Source organism: Pseudopipra pipra, chromosome 20 (assembly GCF_036250125.1).
Source record: "Pseudopipra pipra isolate bDixPip1 chromosome 20, bDixPip1.hap1, whole genome shotgun sequence".
NCBI classification, from domain to species: Eukaryota; Metazoa; Chordata; class Aves; order Passeriformes; family Pipridae; genus Pseudopipra; species Pseudopipra pipra.
Window position 1 is genome coordinate 4,958,257 of NC_087568.1, and position 13,707 is coordinate 4,971,963.

The window sequence follows — 13,707 nt, forward strand, 5'->3', positions numbered from 1 at the left end:
TGGACACTGACCTTGCCAGGATCTTGGTCACACTCCCACTTGGAACCCTCCAGATTTGCTGGAAAGGCTGAAGATAAAAATGGGCAACCAAAAACGAAGGAGGGAACTGTATAAGGAGAGAAACTCATGGGTCATTTCATAGCAGAGGAGGAGGGAACCACAAGAGCAGCTGAATTACAGATTACAAACCATTAACAGGAAGAAAAGTCTAGTCAAATCTCTGATTTAAATCTTTGAAGACAACAGTGAAGTCTTTGATTCAAAAGAGGTGATGACACAGTCTTTATTCTGTGCATCTCTTTTCTCTCCTGACTTCCCAGAGCCAGATCAAAAGAACATGGAAAGGGGCTGCTGCCTGGCTCCACAAATCCCTCTGTGCCAAAGGGCCACAGTGAACCCCCCAAACAGGGAACCCCTGTTTTCAGATGCTGAATCTAAGGGGAGGTAACTGAGTTGGAAAAGCTTTGCTAACAGACAAACACAGGTTTTCCTCAACATTGATTTATTTTTAAATACACTACACAAGAGAGACTGGAATAAAAAATAAATCAAAAAAAAAAAAAAAAAAGAGAAGAATAGTAGAGAAAGAGAGGAGGAAGAATTGAAAGTCGTGTACAGAAACAATCTGTACTGGACTAAATTAAAGGGGAAACGACCCCCTTAAGTATCACAGAGATGAAGGACAGAGCTATTTACACACTGTAAAAAAGACAAGTCTACAAAAGTGTGTAATAACAAGATACAAATGTATAATATAGTGGCACAATATGTTATCAAAGTAAAAACAGTACCTCCAGGAAAGAGACAGTCCAAGGGTTGGTTTTTTTTTTTTTTCTCTTTTCTTACATTTTTAAAGGCAGCCTGTGGCAGAAGTGTGTATTTTCTTTTGAACATTTGTCACGTGTTAAGTCATGGCTGTTTGTGAGGGCGAGAAGTGGTGTGAACACACACGAGTGAACTACTAGAAATCATATACAAAACAAACAGTTCCCAAGAGAACAGCATAAAATACAATTGAAGGCAATTAGTGTTTAAGATACACAAGAGGGATCACAAGAGTTACAGAGGAACAGGACATGAAAAATGTGTTTTTCTCATGTTTGGAACTGTTAAGAGGAGTTAAATTGCACTGTTAATAGCCCTAAACCTTGTTCTTTCACTATGGTCACAAGTCACAGTTAGTTCCCAGCCATGCTGCATTAGTTGGGAAGGTCACAGGACCTTGGAAAGGAAGGCCAGGAGTCCTGCTGGCAGCATTTTGTGGCAGTTTCCTTGGGAGATGCACCCAAGGGAAGTGTCTGCAGTCTTCACAGATCCTTGTTTGATGCTGGATGGAACCACACCACCATGAAGGTACTGATGGTTTTACCCCAGAGTACTGGCGTTGGAGCTCTCCCCGGGGAGCTCCACTGGCACGGAAAGGCAGGCACCACAGCCCCTCAAAGCACAGGAGGGCAGAGGCCAGGCCCCGTCTCTGCTCACAGAACAAAAAACTGGAAATTCAACTGGAGGCACAGCAGTTCTCACCCACTGCAATGTGCAGGCTCAGCCAGAAGGGCTGCTGGAGGCACAGTGGTGTCTCAGAGCTCATCCCAAGCCATCCCCCCTCACTGCCACCCTCTGGCTTTCAGGGAGCAATGCCTTGCTCAGCATCAGCTCCCTGGGCTCTGCAACCCCTCACCCCAAACACCAGCCCAAATAATGTCAGATATCACGAGACTGTGATAGCACAGCCTCCTCCAGACCTTCCCCACTCCTGTTTTGCTACCGAGGGAGATCCGCAGGTGCTGCTTCCAACACTGGAACCCAACAACTCATTTGAGCTCAACAACACTGAGAATCACAGAAACAAAGGGCAGCTGGTGAAATCACAGGAAGAATTTGGGCAATCATCACTTGTAGCATTCTGTCATTCAAAAAAAATTTACACTGATTATTTTTCCCCCTGCCCTCCCAAGCGCCAAATCTGTTGCATTCATGTCAGGTAAATGTCAGACTCGGGCCAGGGCCACGTGTTGCAGCTCTCCCAAGAAACACAGTGGGTATATTGCTATCCAAACACTCCTCCTTCTGTACAGGGGGGCAGAGAGAGGGGACAAAAATGCAGTACAAAGTCCTCCTGAGGAGGATGGTATCTCAGTGTCCATCAGCCTGGCTTCAGTCTTAATGGTCTGTCCAGAACAATAAAATATCACTAAAAAGGCATGGTGTGACATCAGCATTTAGACTTGTAGTCCACAAGGCAAGAACTCCACAGATAAGACGATTACAACTATATGAAACACAGGGAATCTGAGTTCAGAGGGTGGAAAGTGCCTCCTGAACACAGCCCTGCCCTTTGGAGCTGGGGTGTCCAGTCACAGTCTGCGTCCTTTGCGCAGCCCCAGCCTGAACGCCCCGGTCCTTTTGTCAGTCCACACGTTACTCTCTCCCCAGTTGGCTTTGGCCCATTGTGTGATTGATTTGACTTGTGTGTTTCTAACCCAGTTTTTCTGCTACCTCTGAACAATGTCGCTGATTTCTTTCACTGAACTGAGAAGTTTGCTAAAGTCCTGGGTGGCCGCGGCACCGCTGCCGGCCGTGGCCGGGCAGATCTGAAGCTCCCGTAGGTTGTTCTCCAGCTTATTGATGGCCTCCCTAAAGGCAAATTTGTTCCTCATCTGCTGAATGGAGTCCACGTAGCTCACGCAGAAGGTGTAGAGGTTCTTGCCAGCCTCCAAGACAGCGCTGTGGCTTGCCATTTGCTCAGAGTTCTTGCTGATGGCGATCCGCAGAGCCTCGGTGCTTTCCAGCACCACCCCTTTGGTGATGGTGCCACTGGCAATCCTCTCCGGGGGCTGCCGGGTCTTCCGCAGCGAGACCCTGGTGGATATGAGAGGGATGAAGGCTGTGGATGACGCCTGGTCCCCGCCTGGGGCAGAGGGTATGGACGAGGAAGAGGCAGCTGGGGTTGCTGTGCTCAGCAGCAGCTTTGTAGAGGACTGTGGCTTTGGTACAGAGGGGATCCCCAGCTTTTTCACACCTTCCCCTGACTGGTTTGGCTTGACAGCATCACTGCCTGCAGCCTCTCCAACCTGAGTCAACTGTTTGGATTTCGGCCCAGACACCACATCTGCTGCTTCATGGCTGGGACTGTGAGAAACCTTCCCAGGCTTGGCGATGGAGGACGAAGAGAGAGGGAGTGGAGGGGCCGGTTTCAGCTTTGATAACTTCCCTTTGTCCTTCCCTGCTGACTCTGAGGTCTGCTTGATCCTCCTCAATCGTGGCTCCTCAGAGGAAGCCTTGCTGGCCCCCATGAACCCAGCAGGGTTGGGTTTGGCAGCAGAACCTTGGTCCATGGTCACAGTGGTACCTAAGGCACTGGATTTGACTCCATCGTCCTTGTGGAGCCCGCTGGAGGAAGGAGGGGCAGCAGGTTGCCTACGGCCAAGTTTCGGTGTCAGGGTGGGAGGGCTGGAGCCAGGGCTCGACTCTGCGTCTTTGAACACATCATCAGTGGTCTCTTCATTTTTCTTAAGCAGCCGTGGAGGAGGGGTCACTGTCCCCCTGACAGCAATGTCAGTCTTGGCCTCGTTTGCTCGCTTCCGAGGCAGTGCTGGCTTTTCACTTTTGTGCCCCCCGAAAGTGGAGGAATCAAACTGGCGTCCTGTGGACTGCAAATCCCGAGGCAGAGTCACGGATTTCCACTCCGTGTCCTTCGCTCCATGGGGCACACAGGAGGCTGAGCAGGACCTCAGGAAACGCTTGCTGGAGTTGGAACTGCTCTCCTCCTCCCCAGCCACCCCTCGACTGCTGCTCATCGTGCTGGACTTCTTCCGTAAATGGGGAGACAGGAATCCAGAGTTCCCAGCAACAACCCCGTTGGTGACACCAGCCCCATTGCTTGGGTTCTGAAACTTGGGGGGGTCAGCTGTGTCTGTGGGGGGTGCAATGAAAGCCCCATTGCCAGCATCCCTGCACTCCTCCTCCCCGCCCACCCGGCGGTCCGAGTGTCCGTCCATCTCTCTGAAGGAACTGCTCCGTTTCGGAGGGGTGGGAGCAGTCTTCTTCTTCTTCTTGATCAGGGCACTGAAGAGGTTGTGTTTTTTGTCCTTTGGAAGCAGCCGCTCATCTTCATTCAAACTGCTCTCCAGGGCCACCCTCTCCTTCCGTGGGAGCAAGGGAGAAATAGCAGGCTCATGGTCCAGAGGGTCTGCAAGGAAAATGAAAAGAGTTTTCTGAGCGTTGCTCCAAGAGCCAGAATAATCTGTTTTCTTACAGGAGCAAACCTGCAGCACCTCCAAAAGGTGGAGGTTCTCTAAAGAGACACAACTTCAGGGCAGAGCTAAAGCAAGTGCAGCCACACTCAAGCCTGGACTGAACGTGGTCCCTGATACTGCATCCATTCATTCCTGAGGTGGCTGCCAAACTGCTTTCCCTGTAGGCTTCCCACTGAAAGAACATCACACAAACATCACATATTCGTGTTCAGATTCCCATCCTCACATCTGGAGACTTGTCTAAACTTCACACTGTGAAGAAGATAAATACAAAGAGGCCTTTGCTTTAGTCCCTGTGCTATTGCTGTCTTTTGAATCGCTGACCCTCTGAATTAATAAGGCACCTCTGTAACCCACCTCCATCCCCAGGCTTCTCCTTCATTTTCCTGATGTCACCCTTTGTGGGGAACGGAAATAACTGTTCCATGAGCAGAAATCAAGACCAAGATACGACACTTCAGGTCGTACCACGGTGAAGATGCTCAGCTTTGTACAGTAACAGAGGAAAGGGGCAGCACCAGCCTCCTTCAGCAGCGCCGCTGCGGAGGGAAGTGATGGGGTGACCCTTTCTCCACTTACAAGAGGTATTTAAAAATGAATAATGGTTTATAATAAATTCATACAGAGTCCTGAAGGTCTCTGTGTTTGACTGACAGAGGGGCTCATTTCCAGGCCAGGCACTGTGAAGGCATTCTGATCCAAAGGAGGAATGCCTGCAGGGCAGCAGATACATTTACAGCTTGACTAGGCAGTAAGAGGGGAGGTGAAGCAAAGTCATAGGAGAAGGAAGGATGCTTCTTAGTCACATGTTGGACACCATCATGCTATGGGTAGGATTTTGGTTGAGGGGAGAGAATTTGAAATAAAATAGTTGTGGACTTTGAGAAGATAGCACACTTTCACAGGAACACCAATCCCACAAGACTTATGGGGACCTGGACAGCCAGAGCACAGGTCATGGCCTTTCTGATTATAGACACAGTGGAGTTGCAGGATCCACAGAAAACTAGCAGCTTGCACTGAGGATCAGCTTCCAGCTGCTGGACTTGCTATGGAAACACTGACAATTGGAAGGGAAACTGCAATAAAACTTTAATGTGCAAAATGTTCTTTCACAGTAAAGAGTGAAATGACTCCCAGCATAATGTTAAAATCGTATTATTCCTGCTGCACTTGAATCCCTCAAAACTCTTAAGTATTCAAATGAAATTATTTTACTTCAAAAGCTTGTAATAATAGGCAATTTCATTTCCTATATATGGTAAATAACCTTCATTACTAAGTCACTTTTACTTTCTTTTCCCAACATTTTAAAGCCCCTCCTTTTCCCCCCCTTCTTTGTCTAGATGTGCATTTGCTACTGAAACATGTACTACTGGATGAATCTGACACTACATAAAAAAGGTCACATGAATGGTCAGAAGAGGCAGCCTCAACAGGAGCTGAAAAAAAACCCCCACTGTATTTCATTTTACCTTTTTATTTTTCAAACGAGGTAGATACAAATCTCCTGTACTCGTTCACCCTTTTACCACCGCTTTTATTTCCTCGGAATGGCAAGTAAATGTTTGAAGAAACTGATTGGAAGTTTAATTTTATGGAAGATTCTGTAAATACCTCTTTGTCCCTCGCTGAAATTATATTTGGTACCTGCCAAGAGTAATACTCTTCTGTGCTGCAAGCACAAATCTGGTAGGATGGAAAGTGAAGAAACCTCCCTTATGGGGCTTGCAAAACCCGAGCTATCACCCCGCTTTAAATTATGCAGTGTGGTAGTGTAAAGTGGCTTGAACACAGCAGATTACCCCGCACTCAGAGGCAGTGGGAGATCCCACTGATAGCTCCTGCCAGGGAATGGGAAGAGGATATGATCAGAGAGCTCTGTGCTCAGGCTCTGGTCTTTAGGGAGCTCCAGGTAACAGCCATTATAAGTTAAAAGAACTCCGAGGGCTTCTCTAAGCAACGGCAGGGATAGCACCAGTCCCTCAGCCAGTTAAGGATTCACACTCCCAGCTGCTGTGCCTATCTGGTCCCAGAATTAACAACCTACCTTTGCAAAAACTAATAAAAGGAGTTCTGGACCCAGGACAGCAAACTCAGCAGCCTGTCACCCAGAAACACAGCACTGGTACAACAGAGATGGCACCTGTTATTAGGTACAGCTCTGCCTACGTGAAGGCCTGGAGCTAGATGTGCATGTTGTTTTTCCCTGTATTTCCTGAAGGAATAATGACTTTAATTAAAACCTACCACATTCCCCCTGGCCTCGAGCATGTGCAGTCTCCAAGCCCTCGTTGGCATCTTTGCTTTCAGCAGCTCTCCTTGATGTTCGTGTCTTAGTTGGTAACTCTGGGGCTTGGAGGAAATTGCTCACTACACTCCTCATGCCCTTCTTTCCCAATTCCTTCTCCACCTCTGCAACGCACAGAAGAAAAACATTTATTAAAATCAGCAGAAGATAAAAAACCACTGCACTGTCTGGAGTTAATATCACAAAAAGAAAAGTGAGCAATGCAAAGCAGAAGTTCCTTGAGGTTATTCAGCCATTTGGCCCTTCAATATGAGATGTCTGCTCCCAAAAAAACCCACATGCAAATATGCATCTGCTTTCTATGCCATTTACTACCAGGTAGTACAACCCAGGACTGAGTTTCAGTGAAAACAGTCTATGAATAACATGCAGAGTTAAGGATGCAGTCAGCCCTTTCCCCATCTCTGGAATTGCTGGTCCAAGAGGAACTTACCATCTGATATGCTGGATTCCTGAAACATAGTTTCAAAGGCCTGATGGATCTCAGCAAAGGAAGGTCTATCAGAAGGGCTCCACTGCCAGCCTGAAAAAAAACACACCACCACTCAAAACTTCCCTCCAGCAGCAGACACTCAGTACTCTGCACCAGGAGCAGCCAGAAATCACACTTCCCTTCTAATACACTGAGTGAGATAAAACACTGACACAGAAATCTGATTTACAGGGTGCTGGGTGTCTGCAACCACTTTGGCTCAGTGACAGCTGCAGACACCCAGCACTCCCTAAATCAGGTTTCCATGTTAGTGTGTGACAGTAGGTGCTGAGCACCACTGGAAAAAAGCCTGTGGCACTGAGTCACGTACCAAGAAGCCACAGTGAAGAGGAACAGTCAGTCCTGCAAGAAGCCAAATGAAGCTCCTGCTTCATCCTTGAGCACAAGCTTTTCTTTAAGTTGTCAGGAAAGAGGAGACAAAGAAAGCATTGAGATCCACAACAAATCTCTCCCCGAGGCCTGTGGGCTCCCAGCAGGGATGAACAGCTGGTTTCATGGCATGTTCATCCTCTGGGGAAAGCAGCTTTAGCCAAACACTTCCACACAGCATTGCACCTTCCCTGGGACTGGCAGGGGGTTTCTTGTGCCTTGCTGCACATGGCCAGACCCCGGCACTTTTGTTGTACCCCTGCAGAGCTAAAAAGCAGCATTTGCAAGGCTGAGGAACACTTACATGCTCTCATGAGCTCATAAACTTTCTCAGGACAGCCTTCAGGGCGCTCCATACGATAGTCTTTCTCCAACAGCTCATAGACTTGAGACAGGTCGATCCCAGGGTAAGGGGACATGCCGTAGGTTGCTATTTCCCACAGCAGAACACCAAAGGCTGCAGCGGAGAAAAAGGGAGGGGGAAAAAAAGAAGAAAAAAATCAACAAGCTTTGTTTTCACCTTAAATTTGGGAAGATGTTTGGTGGGACTGGTCACTAAACAGTGCTGCACACTTAGACCAGCTCTGGGTGGCTCAGATCCCATGCTCAGCAGCAGCTTAAAAGTTAAAGAAGCATAACAAGCCTCTCCGTCAGCACAGACAAGTCTCCTGCGATATGACAGGGTAGAATTAGACTAATTTTCAATGTATCAGTTGTCTCAAACCTGAACGCCTTGAGATCCTTCAAGTCCTATTAGAGGCACAATTAAGAGACTTCACAGTGGATTAGCTGAAACCGCTTCACTGCTGCACTGCAGTCGCTCCCTCAGTGTGACAGCTCCTCTCATTTGCAACCTCTCCCTGGAGGACTTGCACATTTTAATAGCTCAGTGTTTTTGGGGTGCCCTTGTTTAGCTGCAGCGTGGTCTTGAAGGGAAATGTGGGAGGCAGCAGTGAGAGGAAAGTTTTAGCAGTTGCTAGCAAGACACGGTGAGGGCGAGATGTTTTGGTCACAGGGAGAAGCTGAACAGGAAAAGGGAGAGCACAAAAAGGGTCCTGGAACAGGCGAGGCATTCAATTCTCGGGAGCTGGTGGGGATGCAGGTCAGCACCAGGGTCAGGCAGCTAAACCCAGGAGTCAGGCACACAGAATAAACCCAACACCAGTTCAACAACCTGCATGTAATTAGTTCAGTCACCCTATTCTGTTCTTAACCTGAAGAGAAAGCGATTACAATTCTGCATAAGTAAGGAAATCACATCACATTACATGGCAAAGCCACCAAGGGCAATTTACATTAGACATTTCTGTGCACAATTTTCTTTGATTGCTGTCTTGAGGCAGTGAGGTGAAAACATCTAAACTCTGGCATTCCCAGCAGCAGCCGTGGCCTCCAGGGACAGCAGGTTTGCTCTGATCACACCCTGAAGTCCACTGCCCCAACTCTGCTTTGCAAGGTTACAACTAACCCTAACTAAAGATACCCAATACTCGTGGGATCTTTTCTCCTGGATTAATCTACTGCTGAAATGCAACAGGGATCCTGCAGCCACCACAGCAGCATCCTGAGGTTGTGGCAGACAGAAACAGCCAACACCAGTTGCAAGCCCAAAGCAGCAGAAACACCTTGGTCAGCAATCACATATTCTTTGGGAGGCTGTTTTGGGCTTTAGAGAACATTTTGCATCAGCCATCTACCTAAAAGTTTCTTCAAAATAAAGCCTTTCTCTGCACAGTTTCCCCCAAATTGCAGAAAACTTCAGCACTGCTTCAGTACTGTCTGTTGGTTTATATATAGAAGATGTTCAGGATATCATTTTCCAAGTGCTTTTGGGACCACGTCCCACAAACTTCTATCTCATGTCACTGGGCACTTCTGAGAATTTGACCAACAGCTATGGCAGAGATATAAAACCCAAAGAAGGGCTGATAAAAGTACAATGAGATTTTCCGTGGTCAGATTTGAAAGAACAGAGCTCCACTTAGCTAAGCCTACTCTTATCACCAGCACTTCAGGGCTCTTCAATAACCATTTGTCATCAAATTTTCCCTCTGCTTCTCCTCATCTCACTCCAAAGATTATTCTTTTAAAATGCAGAAAGATGAACTTGGAGCTATCGCTAGACAGATACAAACATAATTATTATTTTTTGAACATAAAATGAACCAGATTCTTTCCTCCCTGAAGTAGTTAGAAAGTTTTTTTGCTATATAACAATATATCCCTTCATAGTCCTGTGCCATAACTCCATCAAGGCAGTAGCATTGGTGTCCTCCAGCCCCATTTCATACATTTCTATAAACCCTACAGTATCCTTTATTTTCATATTTGCCAACAACTCAAATATATAAAGTCAGGTCAGCATCCTCTGTGCTCTGCTCTCACACTGCCTGAGCAGAGATTAGTTCCTGCACTCTGACAAGCTCAAAGAACAATGTGGCTCCAACCAGGGAACGTGTTCCCTCCTTGTGAAATGTTCCACAATGGCCTCATTTCACAGGCCTGGAAAAGAAGACTATAATCTGCATTAATTTGTACATGCAAACTCTTACCCCAGACGTCGGATTTAATGGAGAACTTGTTGTAGGCCAGGCTTTCTGGGGCAGTCCACTTGATGGGGAATTTGGCTCCAGCGTGGGCCGTGTACGTGTCACCCGTCATTAACCTGCTCAGGCCAAAGTCTGCCACCTTCACCAAGTGGTTCTCCCCTACAAGGCAGTTCCTGGCAGCAAGGTCCCTAAAAAAAAAAAAAAAGACAAAAAATAGGCAATGAGAAGTCTTTGCCATCTCACTTTTAGTGATAGCAAGGAAACCTGCTGTTCCCGAAGAAACCTGGGCCTGTGTGATTATTTTGATCAGAGTATTAAACAGAAATTCTGTAGTTACGTGCACACATGTGAGAGGGAAAGTTATTTTCCATCCTGGTTTTGTAAGACTGTCATCCAAATGTTTCTTTTTTTTTTTTCCCTAATCTGAAGTGAGAGCTTCAAGAAGCCCCCTCAGTTTCAATAAAAGCTGCCACCCTCAGGATAAAAATAATTTAAAGAAATGTCAGTGCTCAAGTTATCAATAGCTGAGGATGAGCACTGAAGAAACCCAGTCTCAAAGCCTCACTTTTTGCCCACCCCTCTAACGCTTCAGTCACCCCAACTAACACCAGTTATTCTCCAGACTCCTTTTCCAGTCCTTGCTCAAGCACCAGGATTAGCTCCCAGCTCTGCCCTCCCTCCTTCCAAGTGTACCACCTTTTACAACACAACTTGTTCACACCATCTTTTGGCCTTTGAAAACCTGTTGTAGCCTCTGCTGTCAGTATTGACATTTTCAAGGGACTGGGCAATAAGTAAAATTAAGCTTGTCCTCTGCATTTTTTCACCTGGCTCCACCCTGGCAGGTGGGAGATGTGCATATTGCATTTGCCTCTTCCCTGGCAAGGGAAAACCTGCTTGCAGGAAAACCTGTTTGCACACTCAGAAATGCTTCAGGAGGATAAAAAGGTAAAGCACAGAAGTATATCTTTCCTAATGTTAGGTTTTGTTAGAACACTTTTCCAGATTAGGTCACGTTGAACTAAAAATTGATTCACCCAGGAAGCTCCAGTGAGATCTTTAGATAAGAGGCAGACACTGCCACTGTTTCTTTTGCTTGTTCTGCTCAATCAGAATAAATTAAATATTTAAAAAAAAGAGAAAAGAAAAAATTACATCTTACTAGATGCCCATTAAATTTTCACAGTGTTTTCGAATATACCTTCTTATCAATGCTGATTACTACAATGTGTATCTAAATAAAAGCTCCTCTTCATAATCAAATTCCTCCTCCTTCCTGATTCATTAAATGAGGTCAGAGCCCAGCATTTGAATCCATGGATGTGAATTGTGACAACACTCTTCAAATAATTGGGTAGGTGGTTATGGGGGTGGCTGATAAGGAAAAATGCTACTATTTATTTTAGATAAATGGATCATCAGAAAGAAGAGGAAATGAAGTGAATGGCAGAGCAGACAAACGAGATTCACACAAAGCAGTTTTTAAAGTTTACTTCCTGCAGGCTGACGGGACAAAACACTTTCAACAGAGCAAATCAAAGGCTGGAAATTTTAATTGGCAGCATCACTGTTCAATTTATTGACCGATGGCAGCATTTAAACAGGCCTTTCAGGCAGCAAAGGCAATGCATGACTTGGAGGAGCACCTAGAACTTTACACACGATCTTCATATTTGTCTCTATGAAAAAACACGTGCTAATTCCATATTCCAGTTAATTGGGCAGGAAAGGTCACGCTACAACACCGAGAGCATCTTGTATAAAGCTCAGTGACTCTCCAGCCCTGGCGCAGGATGTGTCATTATATTGCCAGGAGCCCACTTCTGCAGATGAGGAACGTAAAGCTCCAGCCATAATTGCAGCACACTTAAAGGTCAGAGTCTCTGAGACTTTTAAGACTGCAGAGATGCTTATTAAAGTGAATACGCAATCCGGACAATAGCGGGAACAATCCCTACAGAGGATGGGAAACAAGGTGAACCAAATAAGAAAGAACATGGGCTGACGTGGTTCTTAGAGGGTGGCTCTGCTGTGAGCACTTGCTCACATCCAGCAACACCAACTGCAGTTTTAATGGCTGTTACAATCAAGGAAGTAGCTCATCTCGTCCATTAAAAGACTGTTACTTTGGGAAGCCTTTACAGTTAAGGTCCTTGCCCAAAATATAAAAGAACTGACGTGTCTTTCACCTGCAGCTTCTTCAAAGGTAAGAGAAAAACCCTGAGAGAAAACCCATCCTACAGACAGGTTAACAGACTGTGTCAGAACACAATGCACTAGTGTGTTAAATATAGAACACCAACTGCATCTAAGCCAATGCCATGACAGCCTGAAAGGCAGGAAAATACATCAAGGGGTGTTCTGTGCTCGAGATTCAGGGGTGCTCATGGTCCTTCCTACCTGTGAATGAAGTTTTTCTTCTCCAGGTACTCCATGGCTGAGGAGATCTGAGTTGCCATGTACAGCAGCACCACAGCGTTCACCTCCTGCCTGTTACACTCCCGCAGATAATCCAGCAGGTTCCCATATGTCATGAACTCCGTGATGATGTAGAAAGGAGGTTCTCGCGTGCACACCCCTGGGGACCAACATAAAGGTGCCAATGAGTGTTTGAGAACCTCAGTGAACCTTCAGGTTTTGTCCTCGAGGGAAATTTGCACCTCTAGAAGGGTAGAACTATGGGGCTTATGGAAAGAATGTGTTCTGCTTGGAAGTGGTTAATAGAGGGGTTTAATTTTCTGCTTCAGGCTCTGGCAAATTAAACATTAGGGAGACGAGATCATTAAAAACCATGTATTAGTGGTACAAATTGTGAATTTTGCCAGACAATAAGTGTCTGTATTTAAAGCCTTGGTATGGTAAGCAGCTTATCTGCTCCTTAACATCCATATCACTGCACAAGGGTTTAGTTCAAATCCCTCTGCTTGGTATTTATCACTTACCTAATAATTGCACCAAGTTCGGATGCTTGATCTCCTTCATTACTGCAGCTTCTTTCAAGAACTCTTCCACTTCCATGGTATCCTCCTGCAGAACAATGGCAAAGCTTTGGCAAACAGTGTGCACAAAGGGGGAACAGATTTTTGTATGAGGACACAAAAAGAACTGCAAACTGACAACATAAGCCATAGTTCTTGCAAGGTAATTTTTCCCTGTAGTCACATCACAAAGCCAGGGAGTTAGGAACATTGGCTTTTTTGTATGATTTTAAAAATACATATTTTTGTCATTCTTATTCTAACTGAGCTTTCTGGGGAAAGAAAATCCATATCCTTTTTGTGAGGGGTCTCTCACAGGAACACTCAGGAGCTGAAAAGGAAAAAAAAAATGTGCTTGTTCCTAACAGGAAAAAAAGATAACATGAAATAAAAAGTACAGCAAAGGAACAAGAACGAACATAAAAGGAAGGACACAAGACAATCAAACGCTTGAGAAGCTGCTGAAATTCAGGTCTGCAGATTCAATGGGCAGGAACAAGAACCCCCTCCCCATCCCAGACAGGGAGACACAACCGATGGCAGCTACTCTGTGATTGAAAGTCCAGGGTTTCACAGAATCATTTCTGGCATTTAGAGCCTGACCCATGACGTAACCACTGTGGGCAGACGTGTCACTACCGATTTGTTGGACGCCATAAAGTTACTTGGCACAGCACAAACCCAAGGAAGAGACAGTCTTGCTCAAAAGACATATTTTTCTGAAGCAAATATGCCCCAAATGGCCCGA

The 13,707-nt window shown here is 46.0% G+C and overlaps 1 protein-coding gene across 2 annotated transcripts in view; it reads right to left on the bottom strand.

The window, feature by feature from the left end:
- Positions 1-485: 485 nt before the first annotated feature.
- Positions 486-13,707, bottom strand: part of ABL1 (ABL proto-oncogene 1, non-receptor tyrosine kinase) — a 78,660-nt gene continuing 65,438 nt past the window's right edge. For both annotated transcript variants that reach the window (XM_064676879.1, XM_064676880.1), the window contains exons 5-11: positions 12,924-13,008; positions 12,382-12,559; positions 9,985-10,169; positions 7,737-7,889; positions 7,004-7,093; positions 6,510-6,674; positions 486-4,192 (exon numbers count right to left, since the gene is read on the bottom strand). In XM_064676879.1, coding sequence (XP_064532949.1) covers positions 2,496-4,192; positions 6,510-6,674; positions 7,004-7,093; positions 7,737-7,889; positions 9,985-10,169; positions 12,382-12,559; positions 12,924-13,008 — 2,553 coding nt within the window. In that variant the 3' untranslated portion in view covers positions 486-2,495. The remainder of the gene's footprint in view (positions 4,193-6,509; positions 6,675-7,003; positions 7,094-7,736; positions 7,890-9,984; positions 10,170-12,381; positions 12,560-12,923; positions 13,009-13,707) is intronic.